Source organism: Oryzias latipes, chromosome 8, assembly GCF_053564925.1.
Source record: "Oryzias latipes strain Hd-rR chromosome 8, Olatipes_Hd-rR_3.1".
NCBI lineage: Eukaryota > Metazoa > Chordata > Actinopteri > Beloniformes > Adrianichthyidae > Oryzias > Oryzias latipes.
The window spans coordinates 12,999,274-13,020,353 of record NC_136244.1 but is presented as its reverse complement, the minus strand read 5'-3'; the positions used below and the strand labels follow the sequence as shown (position 1 = coordinate 13,020,353).

Below are 21,080 nucleotides of genomic sequence, written 5' to 3'. Positions count from 1 at the left end.
TTCCACTCTCATCCAAACACATACTCACACCCACACAAACACACACACGCCAAGACACACACTCCCTCATTCTTTCTCTGTTTCATTGTTTCTTCTTGCTCATGACAGGCGTTTCTACAGTGGCATGCAAACCAATGATCTGCTACTAGCGTCATTCCACAAGTGCCACTAATGTCTGCCTACGGAAGTCAAGAAACATCAAGTTTCACTCAAGATCATGAAAAATATTCCAAGATCAAAATGAAAATAATTGACATTCATTTATGTTTTATTTTTACTTTTAGGAGTTTTTGTGCTTTTTTAAAAACTGTTCAGGCAAACACTGGCACAATTTTGGCATTAACAAATGTAATACATTTTATAAAAGCTGTTTTAGAAAATGAAACATTATCTGACAGCGAAACTCGGAAAACGGTTGAGTGATGAATCATTTCATCACCTGCAACAGGAATCTTTCCAATAGTGGCTAAGAATTCATTTCTGAGAGTAAACTGAAATCTCAGATGGATTTTTTGTACTAAATCTTATTGACACGATTACAGCAAAACAAATTAATTACAGTCATCACTGTCCAATTTCCGTTTCTCCTTCTTGTCCCCAGTGGTAAAAAAGCGCTCACCTGTAAATATCACCCTTTGTGTCTCCGCATGAGGGGTGGCACGGTTGACTTATGAGTTGACAGTTGAGATCCAACAGTCTCTCGTCAGTCTGTTTGTTTGTTTGTTTGTTTGAGAGTTTATTGCCATTTGTACATGTTAAAGGTTCAGAAACAAGTACATTTGATTTTTTTCTTTCGCAGTTCTCAAATCAGGATTAATGACAGAAGGCAACAAAACAGAAAAACTTGAACAATGAAAAAAATAATAAATCAGAAAAATAGAAAAGAGGAAAATAATTTAAGAAAGGAGAAATATGTGAATATTGAATATTGCAAAGAGAGGCATGATGCTATTAAAACCACATGTTGTTGCACAAAGTACCAACTTTGTCATTATTGCGCATGGCTTTACTCTCATGTTATTTTTTGTGACATATTGTGGATGTTAATTGTTCTAATTCCACCCGACTGTTTAACAGCAGTTTTGGTATTTACAGATAAATAGCTTAAATAACTGAATAAATAAATAAATTGCACACCAGGAGGGATTATGTGGGGTTCAGTCTTCCCTCTCTTGTGTCCTGTGCTAACATTCTGATGGCATCTGAGAAGAAGCTATCATGGAAGCATGTCCTGTGTGCATGGATGCTTTCAGGCCTGCGGCGTCTGAGGTTGTGGCGTGGGCAGGGTGGTGTCTGCCACTTGTTCCTCCTAATGTCCATTAGACCCATTGTTTGTTCCTCCACACCTCAGGTCCCAAGTTATAACCAGCTTCTACACTTCTTGTTTGGCTTGTCTCCAGAACAAATGACTAATCTTGAAGAAGGTTCTGATGGCTCAGAACATGATGCAGCTTGTCCAGGGTGTAGCAGTGGCCAAATAATTGACTGTATGTAGAACTGGATGGAGCAAGTATGACATCACCCATAGAAAATGCCTTACTTCTGGCTCCATTGATATGAAACCAATTCAGTCGATACCGACAGTGATTGGTCCTAGTCAGTCTGAGTTAACGTTTCTAAGGCAACTGGCATTTTAACTTCTTGGAGCCAGCAGGTACTTCCTATTTGGCACACCAGGAGGGGAAGGACCACTCTGTCCAGTTCTCTATACAGTCAATGGCCCAAACCTGCTCAGTAGCACTCCCCCCTTCAAGTTCCCAAAAGATCACTGCCCCACAATAATCTGGACTTCACCACAGGTCCATGTCCAATAGGCATTTCACCATCCTCATCATCATGGATCACTTTTCCCACACGGTTCACCTTATTCCTCCCCCTGCTCCCAGAAATACAGATGAGAATATGTCACCCCACATTTTGGACTCAATGTATTTTCCAGGTACTCCATGTTGGATCTTGGTCACTGCAACGTTTTGTTTGGAGTTTTCTAATCTGTTAGAGATTTCCGTCAGTTTTTTTGTTTCAGAGTTGTTTTCAGGGTTTCACCCCAAGTCCAGTGTCTGAACCAACTAAAGGACAGGGTTTGTATCTTGTGTTCCAGGACACCTCGCACTTGGTTCTGAGAGATAGTTTAGGCTGAACCCCTTCAACACACTACCCACCTCTGCCGCCGGTCTCTCCCTGTTCGATGGGGTGTAATGGTTCAATCCACTGGTCTTAGCTATACAGGAAGATCTGCTTTCTACAGCATTGACCCAAGTGTCACTTTGACAGATTAAGTGTACCTGGCAGAAGGCCTGTCAGGTGCTGCTTCAGCCAACAGAAGACTGTTGATTTCAAATATCATCTTTCTTTTATCTACAGAGTAGGTCAGAAGGTCTGGTCATCCACTTTGAATGCATCCCCAGTTTCACCAGTCTATTCCTGTTTCCAAGGTTGTCGTTTCTGTTGCTTTTCTGCTCTCTCTGCCCCGTCGTAATGTGTGTGCTCCACTTTCCATTAATCAGTTATAGACTTGATAAGTGTTTTGGGGTCCTAGCCCCTTTTTGTTAATCCATGACCTCATCTCTGAGCACGTTTTAGTCCAAGCCCACTGCTACTCAATTTTTCATCTACAACCACACTCTACATTGTAGCCTGGCTTTCTCCCTTATCAACTATTGGATTTTATTTCTGGAATTTATTTTAGCGGATTCTTCCCAAAACCTCACCAGCAACAGCAAATAAGCAAACCTTTTCTTTTCTGGGTCCATCTTCCATCTCCCTCTGTTGCCATCTTCAGGAGAGACTGAGAATAGCAATAAACTCTCTTTTCATGCCCCTGCTGACAGAAACAGTTTATTCATCAATCCAAAGCGACTCCACTTTTATTCAGAATCACCAAGTAAATACTGATGAATATAATTCAGCCCATCTACACTCAGAGATTGTCCATTAATATGTTGTTCCATTCCATCCAGTTTACCACCATCATCAATAAATACCAATAAAATCCGGTTTAGCTCGTGCTGGTTTGCGGCGCCTTCCGTCCGTGAAACCAGGGTTCGACTCCGGGCTGCTCCCTGTTCCCTTCTCTACCCCTGTGCCGGTTCCAAGCCCGGTTTGAGAAGGTTGCGTCAGGAAGGGCATCCGGCGTAAAACATTGCCAAGTTTACCATGCGACTTGTTCGCTGTGGCGACCCCTGATGGGAGAAGCCGAAAGAGGAAGAAGAATCAATAAATACCAATAAAATAAATAACAATAAATGATCAGCGTTCTGACGCCACATCAACAGGCCAGATGTGTTTGTGTTCTTAAACAACTGAAGGTGGCTTCTTTGCAGCAAAATGAAACACTTAATCAAACTGCTCTTGCGTAGGTGAGTGGTGACACCAGCTGGACATCATTATGTTATGCAGTAACTTAACAGAATCTGCTTTTAGCAATAAAATAGGGTTATGTTAACCAACAAGTAATTTTGGGCAGAACTCTGATTAATTTGGGGTGTTTCTTTTTTTTTTTTTTTTACTAAATACCCAAATAATTGTATATTTTCTTAATAAAAAAACAACACCCAGAATTGTGTGTCTTAAATGGGTTAAACACGACAAAAATAGTCCCAAAAAGGTCATTAGTTTCTTGCTTTAAAGCTGAATATGGACACATAATGCTATATGCTGCCCTCTTTTAAGGGGCAAGTCACACTTCATTTGCTTGAATTTAAAAAATACTTTTTAAGATAAAAAGATCTGAACTTCTCAGTCCCTCAAAAAATCAAAAAACAGATGGGACAGAACATTTATAAGTCAATAACCAACATATTAAATTTGTTTTCCGAGTTTGTGATGTAACAAAGAATTTTAGTCCCCTAATCCTGGCACAAAAAAAAGAATTCACATATAATGTTTACACTTTGACGTAAATATATTTGAGATTTTGATCAAAGAGAAACTTTTTTTTGTTTTTTAAGAAACAAAAATGTTTTTTATAAAATATAAAATATTGATCTGATAAATACAACTACACAATACTACTTTACTACGACTTAATACTCCTCAAAAACAAACCTTTAGCTTTGTTTTACTGATTATAAGAAATTGAAACCAATTAAAAAATTAAAAAACCTGAAAGCGTTGGGTGTTTAGGAAGCATCTTTGCAATTTCAAGTTAAACTGTTTAAGGATGCCATTCTGCTGAGTATTCACTGAGTTCCATATGATCTTCAGCCTTTGAGAAATACATTTTCTTTGTTAGTTTATGAAATTCACTTTTTGTGTCCTCAGTTGCAGAATGCAAGTAAATCAACGGATCTGGATGACATGGAGCCTAACCGGTAGCTTCATAATTCTCATGCTTCTGTATTTTTTTATATGCAACAAATCCATGCATTGATTTGTTTTGGAACATCTTGTCTGGATGGGGTAGTTTGTCCTTTACTTACGTGTCCAGAAATCAAGGCGGGTTTGGAACTTTTTTTTAACAGGAAACTGCATGTTAATGTATAATGTGTGTTTCTCCAGAGTGTTGTAGAATGTATTTTCTATTGCACGGAAAGAATGTATTTTTATCTGGATTGACCTTTTGACTCCTCCCTAATGCTCTTCTGCATCCAGCTGCAGACACATCCCACTTCTGAGAAACTAGTTGGAATCAGACCCTGCATTTGCAGCAAGGTTCAAACACACTGATCCATACAGGGGGACGCCCCAAAGTGGCGTAGTTAGACCAAAAAAGCGACATTTGTTTCACTCTGGGCGACACTGTGTCTGCTTCTTAAGAGAGATGTTGGTTTGGTCCTGTGCACTGATGGTAAACTACTTCTCTGTAGAACCTATGTTTTTGCATTTGATCCTCTATTAAATATCAATAATCCTGAAACTAGTTTTTTTCTTGATTTTGTTGAGCTCAATTTTCTCCCAAACCAAAGATCGGGGTGCAACAAGCATCTTGTTAAATTAGCATTTTCTCTACGGAAGTTTGTATTTTTTTCCCACAGGAGTTAATATTTTGTGTGCACAAAATACTAAATTGTGGTAACAAAATACAAATATTTGAAAAAAATACAAATTTGTGTGCACAAAATAGGAAATTATTTATGAACGTTTTTTTACTTATGTCCCGAGCTCCATTGAAAGTTGCTTTTGATTAGGAATAAGAGTTTATGTTGGAATTAATGGCAAAAAAGTGACTAAATCTGTCCACTAGGTGGAGATAAACTTTCATTTTGATCTTCTGATTCACACATTATTTATGGGTTGAGGTCCCATGGTGCAGTTTTTGTTTATCTGCGCACGCGCATTTGTCGGTGACGTGCAACCAGTTGTTTACATGCAAACAATAACAAATAAGCAATTGTTCATTTTTCTCAGATAATTTAGGAATACAGTTTTAAAGTTTTCCATCTTGTCAATCAGGTCAGTTTTAAAGGTTTTGATGGCTTGTCTTTTTCTCCTTCGATTAAAAAGTTTTTTGTTTTTTTTAAAGAATCTGCAGCAGGAGCTTGTGTTGACACACAGCACAGCAGTGTATTCTTGTGTTAGTCAGCCCCCCTCCGCTTTTGGAAAGGGCAGCTCAGCCCCCTCAGTCTCCCCATTGGCTCAGCTGTTAAACCTCTCCTGCGTTTCCTCCACGCAACTTCTCAGCCGCTCCTGCAGCTGCAGCTCCTGAAACGTGGCCTTGACTTGTTGAAAGTGCAGGGTTGGAACCTCGTGGGTTTTAAGTCTTTGACAACTCGATCATATTTGGACTTTGGAGGGGAAGGCCTGCAGTTTGCAGAGAAAGCAACCCCAGGACGACTGGAAACTGAACTCTCATCAGCGTGGTGGTACGTTCACAACATAACAAAGTGCTGTTGGCGTTGCAGAACACTTCACTTTTTATCTTCTTAGAATTGATTATAAAGTCAGTTTTATTGCTCATCGGCAATTTTCTGCATGAATTTTTATTTGTTTTCATAACTTTCAAAACTACAGATTGCTCTTTTTTTTGTATAATGCACACAGAGCAGCAAAAATATACACTGGCCCCTAAATTTTCCTCTTTCTTTATGAATCTAGAGTAACCAGAAATGGGCCTTAGTTGTAGAATGTTTGATGTGTTAGGCTTTGCTTCCAGCTGCTGGAGGCTTCAGTGAAGCTGTGAGAACTTGTTCATGGTTGGCAGCTGGGTTTTTGCAGCACTGCATGAGAGTTGCTCAAAAAATAATTGTACTTTAATGTAAAGTTTCTCGAGCAAAGGTAAAACTGAAAGCATTTACATGAAGTTAAAAACAAAGTAAAGAGAAAATATGACTTTTGTTTTGATTTATTGTATAAAAAAGGCAAAAATAACCCAAATATAATTGTGCAGGTGAAGTATTTTTAATCAAATATTTAAATAAAATGTGAAATGATTGAATAAGTAGCAGTTTAAGCACTTTACAGTTACATTCACTGATGCATTGAAGATAAGTTAAAAGGAACAATATAGAATATTTGCTGATATCCATCAGGCAACATTATAATTCTTTTGGCTAACTAAAAACCAATGTTTTAGCCTTTATTTAAGATATAACATTACCTCGGATGTTTTTGAGTTAATGATGAACTGAACTTCAACATCCCTGCTGCTTTACAAGCATCACAAACAGCATTTTTTTTCAGCTATTGCAGAGATTTTATTTTTGTTGTTGCATCCATCGAGGTTTGCAGAAGTCATTATACTGACCAATGAGAAAAAAATGCGTTAATTTGCCAAAACAAATACTGAATAAAATTTATTTTTTTTGCGACTGTTTTTTATCTCTGTTTATCTTTTGCATGACACTCTGGAGACGTAAACAGAGAAAAAAATAAGTCTGCTCCTAAAAAGGTAACCAACATAAGTGAGACTGTCTCTCATATTTACGGATGTGACCACTAAGAGAAGTGGTGACTGATTTATTTTTGTATCTACAAAAGCTTTAAGTGTTGCGCAAAAGCTAAATGAAGTGGAAAACCATTTTTTTTAAATCAACATTGCTATAAAATGATTCCAAAATTTAGAGGAGATTTGTTTAATTTGTTAATGCAAACTCCATTTTTATAATAGCATAATGCTGCTTCTGCTGTTTTTGTTACTGTGAAGGGGATTTCTATCTGTGTTTGCATTCACTACATTTACTGGTGTAGTAACCAGAAGAAAAATAGGATTAGAAAATGTTTTATCCTGATCATCATAATCCATTGATTTGCCTTACATGCTCCTCTTTATAGAAATCGACAGTAAGGGAGGAAAAACTATTAACTTCTTTGTCGGAATGATGCTGGCATGTCAATTTCTATATAAAAGGCTTTGGAAAAGGCTGTTGCAATTGCAAGCTGGAGCACAGGTTTCTGTCTAACATGCAACCACAAAATGTACACATATATATAAATGGAAAGAGTAAAAGAGTCACTTAAGTTGTTTGGAGTTGAGGGCAATCTTTACTAAGTATTTTGGATTTCACTCTGCTGTATATTTTCATGTTGGAATCAGGGAAACATCAGGGATCAGTACAGAGAAAGTTATAAACACAGTTTCTCAGAAACACTGTGTTCACGAGCTCCAGTCTAACAACATTATTTACAATAATCTCAGCTTGTTTTTGAAAAAACAACTGCATTAAAGGAGACCGTTGTGCCTCAGTTTGCTGTGGAACGCGTCTTAAAGTGATGCAACAAGCCTCTGTTCATCTCCCAAGTTCAGAACTGATGTTTTCCCTGACTTAACAGCTGGCAGAAAATGTACAAACCTTTGAGTGCTTTGTGTCTGCCTGCTGGATATATGTGCAGAAAAATCGAGAGCAAAATAGACTTTAGTTCTGTTGTAAGCAGAAAAAGTCTTACCTCTAACTGTCTAACATCCCCTGTCTCTTCTTCCCTCCTCTTCTTTTCCGTCCGGTCCAACAAAAAACGGTTACAAATATAATCGATATAAATAAAGTTTAGCCTAAATTGCAAAAGGGGTTTATTCAAATATACACCTCACGTGTCAGGAGATTCATAAACCCATGTTGTAACAGTAAAATATGTCCAACACAAGAGGTCTTCAGCTCTGATCTGTTTGTTGAGCTGTTGGACAGGACAAGTAAAAAAAAAGAAAAAGAAAGTCTTAAGAAGCCTTCTAGGAAAGTTGCTCTCTCTTCGAGGCGAGTTGTGTGCTCGCTGGTTCATGTATCATAACAACATTTCTCCGGTTAATTTGGTTCATAGTATATGGATAAAGAAACTCAATGTTGTGGCAAGAGCCTCAAAGCTACACTTTACAAAAAATAAAAAATCACGAGTTTTCATAAATTCAATTTTCTGCTGTTTCTTACCAGCTGGAGCCTCCATGAGGCCTACTCATGCACCTCAGCACCACCCACACTTTTAACCAATGTAAACCCAACACCCCCCAGCTGAGTCTCCCTCCTGCTCCCCCTCTGCGCTCACTTCTCCGCCCCTCTACTTGAGTATGCATGTTTTTGTGGCAGCCTCGCACTCCTCTGGTTATGGGTCTATATTTCTGTAAGCACCTGCCCTACTGGGCCATGTGTCTTGAACAGCCACGTACTTTTTCTAGGTCATACACCTCTTGTAATTTTCCATTCTCCCCAGCTGATACCAACAAGGACATGCTCAAATAGGCCTCCTTGGTTATGTCATGGAGCCAGCTGGGCTCGAGTTAAGCCGCACTGGATCGGGCCCAGTCCTCTGAGCCGCGACCCCTGTGGTCCGGAGATTCAGCGGGTGAAGAGTTGATGCTTGAGAGTTTCTCCTGAAGGACAGGACATCACTGTGCTGCTCATGGGTGTCCACAGAAAATAATATGAACAATTTTCACGATTGAAACCTTTTTTTACATGTTTTACGTAGAATATAAGATACAAACATTACTGCCCTTTGACATTAGGCTTGAGAAATCTATCGATCTCATCCAAGAGCTAGAAACTTAAGCTCCTAAAGCTTCTCTTCCAGATATTGGTTTTAGTACCATATAATCATGTTAAAGTCGCACTCTGATCAACTATTGAGCTATTAGAAAAGCGTCCCCAGTGGTCTTGTTAATTAGGATTATGACATTTTTAGCCAAAAGAAGAAAAAAAATAGTCGTTTTCTAGGACAGTTTTTGCAGAACTGCAGACATTTATTAAGTCCTTTGAGTTGTGGGTGGGATTGTTGGAACATGGCAACCCCCTTTCCCTTCCCTGTTGCTGAGAGCTCCCTGTTTAAGCGGTGCAGGGCAGCTTTAGACATCAACGGCCAGAACCAGAAGTTCCCCCCACAGTACTCAATTAAACCTTTTTTAACAAACACCCTAACAATGATGGTTTTTACTGTTATAAGCCTTATTTTTAAAAAACATTCTACACTTTGGAAGAGTTTTGGGTTTGTGTTGGGGTAAGTTGTATGATTTTCACTTCTGGCCAATGATGTCAGTTGTCATCTTGTGTGCAGGCCAGGTCGGTCTCAAGCAGGGAGCTTTTGGCCCACTCATCGTATTTCCTAGGTCAAAAATAAGCCCCTTTTTCAAACCCCATTTATTTATCTGCTTCTTTTTCACAAGGATTTGAATAAAAATATACTTAAACGCAAATTTGAGTTTAATTTTCGTTATAAATGTTCTCAATCCTCAGAAAAAGGCCATAAAATCATGTTAAAAACACCAAAAAGACTATTTTCTTTAGAGTGGGTAACAGTTTTAAGCACTTTACAGTTACATTCACTGGTGTGTTGCATGAAATGTTACCAAGCAATTTGGGTTAAGTGAGTTTAAAATCAGCAACTGGTAATTATTTGGAGTATATTTATACCAACAATTTCTTGAAATGTTAGGAGTGTTTTCAGTTTTTCTCATTTTGTATTAACCAGAGTAAATTCTATCAGTTTATGAAATTATCATAATTTATGCTGAATCTGTTACTTTCGTAGAGTTTTCCTCTTACCCAGCAGAACTGTTCCAGAACTGCTTGAGTTTGGACTGATTGGTTCGTAGGACAAACTTCCTCGCCATGTTTCAAATGCTAATGTGCAAACGTCAGTGTGTCTATGATGTACAGCTGAATGACAGTTCAGGTGTGCAGAAATCCAGAAGTAACCGGATTTAGCAAGAGCAATCTTTGCAGACATTAGTGCACGGATGTTAATGCTTCTGGCTGCCAGACTTTTCACACTCCTGCAGCTTGGGAACCACACAGGTTTGTTGCACCTTTTTTTTTGTTGTGCTAGATTTTCAAGAGATGGTAATGAAATCTGAAATTTCAGCAATTTTAGTAATCAAGGGAACTGCCCTCTTTTATAGAAGATTGAAGTTCTGTTTCAGAACAACAACCCATTAGACTGAATCAGAAAGCACCAAAACAAGTGAGATTAGTGAAAATAAAGAAAAAAAGAGGCAAGAATTGAACAAACCAAAGTGACAAAAGTCCTCAATGGACTTAGACTGATTATGAATGTCTGTCTGTGGGAATCCCTCCAACTTTAACTGAAATTCAGCTGAAAAACATTGAACATCAAAAGCATTATTAAAAGTAAATTATTGAGACATAGAAACACCTTGGTTTTCCAAATATAGTTGGAAATTGGACTGTGGAGCAGCAGAAAAAAGGTCACAAAGTCTGATGAGTCCTGCAGGGCTTTTATTGTTTTACCTGTGGTGGTAGCATTATGGTGTGGGGCTGCTTTAGGAGAGTAATAGGTTGTAGCAACAACATTTTTTTCTTACTGATTTGTACACCCCAAAAAATTCAGTGTACTTTTAGTTGAGCTTTACTTTCGTTAACATTTTTCATGTAATTTCAAACAATGTGAATATTCTAAGATGCATAATGTGATTTAATGATAAAGAAGATGTGCCTACTTATTTGTCGTAACACTGGTTACTTTCAGAAGCAGCGATACTTAAACTGGAGCAAAGGTTTTTGGGTCTGCAACTGACTCGTATGTTTTGTACAGAGAACAGGCAACTTTTTGTCTAAAAAAAGGGCTTTGCTAAAATTTAGACAGAAAAGTTGTCCCATGCAAGACAAATTCACACAGTGTTTTTCTGATAGTGGACTTTAAACCAGTCATGAATGTTTTTAATCCACTTGTCTGTGATGCAACAAACAACCGGCTTTTTGAATTGACAAGAGATGAACTTTTATTAGCAGGAAGATGTTTTTCCTAATACATTTACTGGTATAAACAGCATGGATTTTAAGGTTATGAAAGAACTGAGTCCTTTACACCATGACATGCATGATGACACACAATTCAACAACCCAAAGCAGAGACGGGATATCAGAACTTTTAGGAAAAAAGTTCTTTTAGGATCTGTGTTGACATTTTTTGGGTAAAGTTGATTAAAGTGCAAATATTTTATGTTTACCACATTTTCACTGTAGATGATATATATTTATTTGTCAATAAGGAACAGCCTTATCTTAAGGAATTTGTTTTTTTTTTTTGCATGGTTTTACTAACTTTTGACTAATTTTGATTCTTAAAATTTGTGTATTTTCCTTACAAATGCAATGTGACAATTCCACCATAACTTTACCATAGTAAACTCAGGACATCTGTTTTGTTCTTAATAAGATGGAAAAGACTGCTTTGGACTGCAGTGAGACCTGGTCCAGAGGAGCTCAGTCTGAAACTCAGCTCACGGCCGCCACGGGTTCTAATGGAGCCGTGGACAGCGCCGCAGATCGACCGGCGTGGGACTCCAAGATTCAATATGTGCTGGCGCAGGTGGGCTTCAGCGTGGGCTTAGGAAACGTGTGGAGGTTTCCTTACCTCTGTCACCAAAATGGAGGCGGTAAGTCACCTAAAAGATTATTTTCAGCCAAAAAGGCAACTTAAAAAGTATAAAAAGACCTTTTTTATACATTTCAAAGTCTTTTAAAAGCCTCATCCCTTTTTCCTTGCAGGGGCCTTCATGCTGCTGTATATTTTTCTTTTACTGATTGTGGGAGTTCCCTTGTTCTTTATGGAGCTGGCTGCAGGCCAGAGTATTCGGCAGGGGAGCATCGGTGTGTGGAAACACATCTCCCCCAAACTGGAGGGGATTGGCTACTCCAGCTGTGTGGTGAGAGTTTTTAGTTGGCATGGTTTTTTTTCTTTAACCCAATTTTACATAATTTAACAATCAGAACTGGTAAGGAAAAATGTAGAAAAACAAAAACACAATAACATAAAATCTACAAAAGTATGTCCATTTAAAATGAAGTATCCATCATGTTTTATTCAAACACTTTCCAAAAAGCTATAGCTTTTTTTGTGATCCAGTGTGAAACTGAAATACATATGACTTCATGTCATGTCATGCTGTAACTTGAGAGGCGCTGTACTTTTTATTTTTTTTGCTAGCATTTTGTTATGCAACAGCTTTCTCTGCAGAACAAAGAAGGCCGACACAGACAGTTTTAAAGCGCTCTGAGCTTAAATAGCACAAATGTTTATTAGAAACTCGTTTTAACCTTTCATTTCTAATATTTTCCCTCTCATAAGTCGGCGTGTCCACTTTTTACCGCTTTACGCAGAATATTCATTGTACATAAAAACAATAAAGCTAATCTATTTTCCATGTACTCCTTCCTTCTTCTCCAGGTTTGCTTCTATGTAGCCCTATACTATAATGTCATCATTGCATGGAGTCTCTTCTACTTGGGCAATTCTTTCCAGTATCCGCTCCCTTGGCACCACTGTCCAATTGATGTAACCATCAATGACACAGGTACTCGCATGACAAGAAACACTGAAGCACAGAAGGATGTTACACTTGTGCCGAACTGATTCCGATAGCGCTTTGTGTCTTCCATCAACAGTGAAAGAATGTTCAAGCAGCTCCCCAACGTCGTATTTCTGGTTTCGAAAAGCTCTCAACATCACAAACTCAATAGAGGAGTCTGGAGAGTTTAACCCCATCATGACGGGCTGTTTGCTGGCTGCATGGGCCATTGTGTCTCTGGCTATGATCAAGGGCATCAAGTCCTCTGCAAGGGTAAGAGAACCACCGCCCAAAATGAAAAGAATCAAGTGGAAAGCTGAGGAGGGACAGTTGAACCATATAAAACAGTCAGAGGAAACCGTGAAAGATGAAATCAAAATCAAAGGTTCCCAAACCTGAGGCTCCAGAGCCACATGTGGCTGTTTTGCTCCTCCATTGTGGCTCCCTGGTTAAAGACAGATAAAAGGGCTAATTTTCAAAAGTAATTTTGAAGTCAATAGTAAAGTAAAAAAAAAAAAAAGTAACTCAAACTTTATTCAACTCATTCACAAACAGTTGAAGGATGATACGTATCACAAGTCAAATGAAAACATTTTGACAGATTTATGTGTGCCATGTACCACAGAAAATCAATTGGAGGTCAGTACGCACAACCAGAATTAAGGCGGATCCTTTACTTTTGAACAAATTTAATGATTTTTAGTGCGCCTTATGGTTAGAAACATACAGAAAGAGTCATTTAATAGCTATAAATTGATTTAAGTTAGTTAATTTGACATCATTTCTGGCTGAGATGCAGTAAAAGAAATTGTGTTTTTATTCTTTTTTTTTACTGCTAACATTACACTACCTACCATTACATTTGCTGCTTTGAGATCATCTTATGTGGCACTGGCTGCATTTTTTTTAAAGGAAGTCATTGAAACCTTTGTCGAAAGGTTCAAACTACCTTTACTTGCTAATTTGAAAAATTGATATTTTCCCTTTCTATGTTAGTTTTATTTATTTAAAAAAAAACAGAGTGTTATATTACCAATTATTACAGTTATATTATAATGGGAACAATAACATAAATACAAATCAGTGTTTTTATTTTTCTAAAGGGTGAAGTATGGCTTTGTGGCCCCTACTGGGTTATAGTCAGTGAAAAATCGACCTGATTGGCTCATCATTGCAGAACCCTGGACTTGACTGTCCCAACAGCTTTTCCTTTGGGTCAGCAGAACAGCAAACCTATAGCACCCCCTGTTGTCAGACATGTCCAGTTAAGCATGCTATTGTATCAAATATTCCATGTTTGGAATCTGCATTTGTTTTTCTTAATTATTTTAAATTTTTAACTGTTTTTTTCCTGTTTCTGTTATAGTTGTAAACATCTCAAAACCCAGTATGCAACAAAAGTTAATTTTTTGTTTATTTGTATACAATGTGAGTTGTGTAAAAATGACACAAATGCCACATTTCCTCCCTTTCTTTTTTGCACATTCTGATCCCAAATCTGTTTTCTGTTTTTTTTTTCCTTTCAGGTGATGTACTTCTCCTCTGTCTTTCCGTATGTTGTGCTCTTTATTTTCCTCATCAGAGGGTTATTACTGGATGGTGCTATGGATGGAATCACCTACATGTTTTATCCTCGAGTAAGCAGTGCAAAGCAGGCGTTTTAATCTTAACTGGTATTTTTTAATACACTTATCAAATTATGGTGAAAAAGGAAAGCAGTAAAGTGGCATTTCCATTGTTTTTTTTTTTAGTTGGAGATCTGGGGTAACGTGCAGGTGTGGCGGCAGGCAGCCACGCAGGTGTTTTTTGCACTGGGTTTGGGCTACGGCTCCGTCATCGCTTATTCCTCCTACAATCCAGTTCAAAACAACTGCCACAGGGATGCACTAATGGTGTCCTGCATCAACTTCATGACGTCCGTGCTGGCCTCACTGGTGGTTTTTGTTGTGCTGGGTTTCAGAGCCAAAACGACCGCACTCCACTGTGTGGCCGAGTATGTTAGTGTCTTTTTTTTGCTGCACTTTTATTTTATCCAGATGTTTTATGTGTGACTTGGAGGAAACTGTCTGTTTAGCTTTTTCTGTTTGGATCTTTTTTTTTTTTTTTAGAAATATTAGGTTGTTAAACCTCAAGATGGCAAATGAATCGCATCAACCCTGGTTGCCTCATTTCAACATGACCGACCCGAGCTCAGTGTCCATACCTGCGTACAGGGAGTGGTACAGTCAGTACAGATCCTTTCTGGGCCCAACTATCACGGACTGCAATCTAGAGGAGGAGATGAACAAGGTATCTTTGACATGTTAAGAACATGTTATACCATGAGTCTAAGAAAGTGAAAATCCCCTCCAGAGATCTGATCTAAACTCATTAAACCTGAGCCAGACAGGCGATGAAGGAGAAAATTTAGAGGACTAACCGGAAAATCTTGGAAGCTGAAGGTGTCATTTAACTGACATTAAATGACATTAACATTTAACTGTTTTAATGCATTGATTGTATCTTAAATGATTGACAGAAGTTCTGTTGAAAGTTCAGCAAGTTCCTGTGGAATGCGGGAGACTCTGCTGGGTTTCCTCAAGACGCTGCAGGAATCTTGTTAATACTGTACAATAATATCAGAAAAGAGACAAAAACATAAAGAGGAGACACATATAAGTCAGCATGATGTGAGAATGTAAAGAAAAAAGACACTAAAATAACAGATGGAGATCAACAGACTTCAGTGTTTATTTAGCTTAGGAAAAAAGTGCTCCTCCCCTTTTGCGGTTTCACTTTTTTGCTGATTTATTTCAGTGCAATTGTTCACAATTTCTTTTCTAGTACACTGTGTTCTGCATCCTGATAGGCTGTCAATCAATCTCCTCCGTGGCGTGTCTTCTGTTCAGAATATGCGCAGCTTATCAAATGTATATCAATCTTTGATCACTAGCAACTCGTACCCTACCCTCGTACTGTTATTTTTCTATAAAGGTTTGAACTTTGAGAGTCTAAACAAGACAGAAAATGTTGTCTTAGAAATATGTGGTGTTACAGCCTTTAAACATCTATAGTCCTACTTTATGCTCTTTTGGGGGGATTATTTTTAGAATGCAACTCCCACAATAAACAAGAAACCACTGTATGTGAAAAACGGTTCTGTTTTATAGTCTTCTGAGCCGTCACCTTGCTTTTGTGCAGGGTGTTGAAGGGACCGGCTTGGCATTCATTGCCTTCACTGAGGTGATGGCTCTTTTTCCTGGAAGCCCCTTCTGGTCCTCTCTGTTCTTTTTGATGCTGCTCAACCTGGGCCTCAGCACCATGTTTGGGACCATGCAGGGAATCCTGACACCTCTCATGGACAATTTTAGCCTCCTCGGGCGCCACCGAACTTTACTCACAGGTACGACACTTGTGCCAGTACATGTTCAAACACAAAGGTCTGCTCAGCATCATCAAATTCTGTTTTCTTTTCTAGTGTCTAGCTGTGCTTTGGGCTTTCTTATTGGATTATTGTTCACCCAGCGATCTGGCAACTACTTTGTGACTATGTTTGATGACTATTCTGCAACTTTACCTCTGGTTATTGTTGTGATTTTTGAGACGATCAGTGTGGCGTGGGTTTACGGCACAGATCGGTATGCTACATTTTATTGTTATTTTTCATATTTTACCAGTGCTCAGTTTCATTTTGTTTCCTAAGTGTTTTCTCCATCTGCAGCTTTTTAGATGATATTGAAATCATGCTCAAGTGGCGCCCTCCGGTGGTGTACAAGTATCTGTGGAAGTATGTGTGCTTACTGGCCATGGTGGGTCTTTTGGCTGCCAGTTTGTTGCGTATGATCTTCAAGAGGCCCACATACACTGCCTGGAATCAACAAACGGTAAGATGTCAGACTGGATATGAATTTGTTGCAGTCTCTGTGGAAAACTGCTTTTTTATTTCAGGCTTTCACAGCCATCTTTACTGTTTTCCCTCCTGATTTTGGGGTTTTAGATCATCAAAAGATGGTTAAATTATTTTCCTGAAAACTCTTCATTCACTTTAGTTTTGTGCTCAAATTATTGTTGTGATTGTTGAAAGAGTTTTGGTAGCTGCTGTAAACCTCTGTCTTCATTTCAAGCGCTTAAAGCTTTTGAGTGAGGAGTTTTAAACTTTCTCTCAGTCCAAGTGTTATCTAAGCTGCTTTTCAACCCATGAATTGTAAACTATGAGTGGGATTTTACTGTTTTTTTTTTCATGTGTGATGTTTTAACAACATTTTAAATACCAAGGCACAGAGCCTGAGAAAAGTCAACCGTTTGCTCACACATTCAAAATGGACTGATTTAACTGATGCATATTGGGTTTCTATGTGTTCGTTTTCTTAAAGTCCTACTCCGATAATCTTTTCATCAATCGTAAAAGCGTTCACAGTCGTCTTTTAATTAGGATTGTGCAGTTTTTAGCCAAAATCAATAACTTGTGTCGTTTTCTAAGTCATAGTTTCTGTAGAGTGGCAGTAGAAATTGAATCTTAGTTGTGGGCAGGAGCAACCCCGCCCCCCTTTCCCCTTCCCATTGCTTAGAAGCTCGGATCAGGGAGCATTTGGTTTGCCTATTGTATTTTCAACATCACAGATATGCTCTTGATTCGTAAATATTTGAATAAAGAAATATTCAGAAATACATTTTTTTCTAATTTATGTCCTTCATCATCAGAAAAACGCTGAGGCAGACCGTGCATTACACACCTGGGCCTTCAGTAGTGCTACGTCTGAAACACTCAAACCCTCATTAACCGTTTTTATGCCTCTAAAAAAAACTGAATAAACAAAAAGGCAAACAAAACTTGCTATGCAACTACAGCCATCACAAAACATTGAAAACAATCACATACATTTGGAATATTATTCATTATGATATTTATCATTTCACTCGTCAAAAAATAGGATTATTTGAAGAGTAAATCCATCCTCCTCTCTTTTCCTCAAAAACAGTTCCATCACCCTGTCATGTAGATTATCGCGCTTCAGTTCCATCAAGAAGTGCTTTTCTGTTGCCATCAAGGCCAGTGCTGAGAGTCGAGTCTGTTCAATTGTGTTTCTGTGTACGTTTCAATTTGCTTTAGAGCCCAAAATGTCCTCAAGTGGACGCAGTGGTCAGTGCCAAACACTCACATCTGTACTCTGCTCATGTTCTCACTCAGATTTTTCTGAGGAAGAAAGACAAGGAGATCAGTGGGAGATTTTCCTGCAAAATCATCCATGGCATACATTGCAGTCAGCTCTGTTTTTAACTGCGACAGCTCAAAAATTGCTCCGTGGCTCTGTGTCAAACTGGGTAAGGCTGCATGTGACTTCCTGAAACTTCTGTCCAATCAGAAGGTCTGAATACTTTGACGTTCCCTAAGCCTGCAAGAAGGCCCTGCTGACACCAACTCAAAATCTGATTGGTTGAGAGAAATGAATGACCGACATTGATTTCGCATCACAGGGCATTCGGAACTGCCTGGCAACAAAGGATGCGATTGGTTAAATAGTCCAATGTGGAAATATGTCTGTATGGGGCAGCATAATAATAATAATTTATCTGCACTTTTTCTTGGTGCTCAAAGCACTTACAATTTGTCCATTATCCGTTTACTGCTCATTCATACTTGGTGATGGTGCCCTGGGGCAAACTGGCAGAGGCGTGGCTGCCAGTTTGCACCTACGGCCCCTCTGACCCCATTCATACACATTCACACAAGTGGAGCCGCACTGGAGGCAGGGTGGATGAGGTGTCACTAGTGTCACAATGACAGCTGGCTGGGGGGAGCGGGGATCGAACCACCGACCCTACAGTGATTGGACAACCTGCTCTACTGTCTGAGCCACTGCCGCCCTGACCATCATAAACACAATATAAGAGATCGGACAGACCATTTGGAATGTTCTAATGAGTAGACATGGACAAAATATAATACATATAACACATGATTCAGATATTTTTTAGGCCTTCAGAGGAGGCCTTGAAGGCTCTGACGGCCCACCACTGAAAAAATGCCACAAGAACATATCAAAAACACAAAAAAAAAAACATTTTCATCAGAGTGAGTCTTCAAAAAAAACAGAAAACCAGTTTTAAATAAACAATAATAAGCAGAATTATTCTTTTTTAAGTTCTGCATAGAGGGCGAGTGCTGATTTCTTATACTATCCGTACATGAATGCTTTATCTCTTTCCTTGCAGGCTTCTGAGACGACTCTCGAGTACCCAGGTTGGGCCCTGGCTATGATCATCTCACTCATAGTCTTTGCCAGTTTGCCGGTGCCTATCGGCTACATTCGTTCCGTGTTAAAAAGCCGCAGCATGCGTGCCACTCCATCCCCAGAAGGACCTGGCCGTGAGATGCACCGTGAGCTGTACACCCATTGCAACTCCACCGATCAGCTGGAGTCCAACTCTCACCACGCTCCCCCTCAGGAGGACGCGGGTCATCACAGGATCGGCTTTCTGCCAGTCGGCAATGAGCAGTACCAGCTTCTGCCCCAACAGGAGGATGAGGAAGAGGAGGAGCAAGATACGGGGGTCTGAAAGTGCTCAAGACTTCGTTTGTGATAGGACAGTATTTTAAACCAAATTGTTGGAGGAAAAGTCGTGGAATAACAAGCTTTTAGACTTTAAGGGTTTACAGATTTGCTCTTTATCAGAGGAGGAATCTGTGTTTCAGCTTTATCTTCAGCAAATACTAAAGTGTGGATGAGCCAAATAATCTGTATATAAATGCTGGTGAATTAAAAGGAATGTTCAATCTTCTTTTTCTTTAAAAAGAAGTATTTACGGTATTCATAGAGCAAAAAAACCCCAAAGGACTTGATGCTTTTTCAAAGAATATTTTATTTCAATGTATGAAATGGATCAACCACCAACTCATCCAACTGGGTTTGTCCAGCTTGACGGTCAGAGAAAGCAGTTCAAATAAGCTTTTAGTTTAGTTTTTTTTTTTAGCTGTGATAGTTTCAGTTTGCATGAATTTCTTCTGAGCTGAGAAACTGGGATGTGTTTGCATGACTGCGTGGGCGTGTGTGTTTAAACATTTCTGTTGAGAACAAAAATAAGTTACATTTAGAAAGCAGTGTATTACAGCTGGTTCATTTTACCTCGCAAAACGGTGGCAAAGTTTGTACGTGTCTTCCAGCAAATATGCAATGTAGCAGTGTTGTACGGAGGGCTGTGGCAACTTGAATAAACATCTGGACGGCATCAGCTTGAACATTTTTCATGTGGTATTTGAACTCAAGGAGGATACTAAAAAACATCCCCTTTTCATTGTCTTAGAGTGTAAAAGTGTGCAAGAAAGGAAAACCACGCCCACATCTGCTGGGATCATCTGTGAAAACCTGATTTAAGAACAGAGAACATTTCATTAGACATTAGAGTTTGTGGCTTGCTATTGTAGGCTGCACATCACATGCTACAATCTTTTTCAAACAGCATTTTTTTCATCTGCTCCTGATTCAAAACGATTACAAAAATGCAATTTTAAGCTTATATTTGTTTATATATGTTCTCCATCTCTAGAAAATGCTACAAGAACACGTTAAAAAAATCCAAAACACAGCTTTAATTGGAGTGGGTCTATAACCCCTTGTGCTATCCTAGGCACTTTAACATTGGGAGTTGGGTCAACTAAACCCACTAGACAGTGCGCTGAACCTTTTTTCTTCAATGATTTGTGATCCTCACTGGTGTCCATGGATTACATGAAATCTTTCCACCTTTATCCACCTTTGTCATGGTAGGAATAACACGTCAATGTAAGGGTGGGGTCATCTAAGATAGCACAAGGGTTAATACGTCCTTGAAGAAATTAAGGAGGCTGTATTCAAACTCAATCTTCTTCTAGTTAAAAACTGCCGGGTTCACCTAGTTTTTACATCCTTTCAATACTATTTTAATCCTGTTGAGTATAGTTTCTTGCATTTATTAAACTCTTTAGATCTGGCATCCTCATGGGTTGATATTACCGCAGTAGTTAATTCTGCTTCTTATAGAGGGTTAACTCAAATATTAGCTTGGGTCTTAACAGGTTAAGATGTAACTACAAAGAGGAAATTTGTAGGTCACAAGTTCTTATATGACAACACACTTACTTTTTTTGAAAATATAGAAAAAATGTTGAATGTCCTTTATTTTTAAAGCTGATTCTTTTTTTCTTTAAATCTTTATCACTATTATGTAGTTCTCTGATTCTTAAGTTGGGAAAAAACACCTTCAGAAAAACAAAATATTGACACTATAGAAAACAGTTACAAATTAATGTAGATAAAGATGTGTGCCATTTAATCATGTGTATGTGCAGGTATAGGATTTTAAAATACATTATTAACAAATTCACTTGTTTACCTTAATGCCTTAATTTATGTGAACTTTCTCAGACTCACTCAAAGTGCATAAATATTTTATT

The 21,080-nt window shown here is 38.6% G+C and overlaps 1 protein-coding gene across 1 annotated transcript; it reads left to right on the top strand.

Annotated features, from left to right (window-relative positions):
* The first annotated feature begins 5,594 nt into the window (after positions 1–5,594).
* slc6a16a (solute carrier family 6 member 16a) lies at positions 5,595–19,886 on the top strand. Its single transcript, XM_023957649.2, has 12 exons — positions 5,595–5,804; positions 11,539–11,758; positions 11,871–12,028; positions 12,550–12,676; positions 12,768–12,943; positions 14,197–14,307; positions 14,422–14,663; positions 14,779–14,959; positions 15,851–16,052; positions 16,128–16,287; positions 16,371–16,533; positions 18,863–19,886. Exons 2-12 carry the CDS (start codon positions 11,539–11,541, stop codon positions 19,205–19,207), a joined length of 2,085 nt encoding a protein of 694 aa, XP_023813417.1. The 5' UTR covers positions 5,595–5,804; the 3' UTR covers positions 19,208–19,886.
* Positions 19,887–21,080: the final 1,194 nt, after the last annotated feature.

What these genes read in the sequence shown, in the direction of transcription:
- slc6a16a (XM_023957649.2), top strand. Translation starts at nt 11,539, where the DNA reads ATGGAAAAGACTGCTTTGGACTGCAGTGAGACCTGGTCCAGAGGAGCT. An exon ending in CTGTCACCAAAATGGAGGCG is followed by an intron (nt 11,759 to 11,870) that starts GTAAGTCACCTA and finishes TTTTCCTTGCAG; the next exon opens with GGGCCTTCATGCTGCTGTAT. An exon ending in GCATCAAGTCCTCTGCAAGG is followed by an intron (nt 12,944 to 14,196) that starts GTAAGAGAACCA and finishes TTTTCCTTTCAG; the next exon opens with GTGATGTACTTCTCCTCTGT.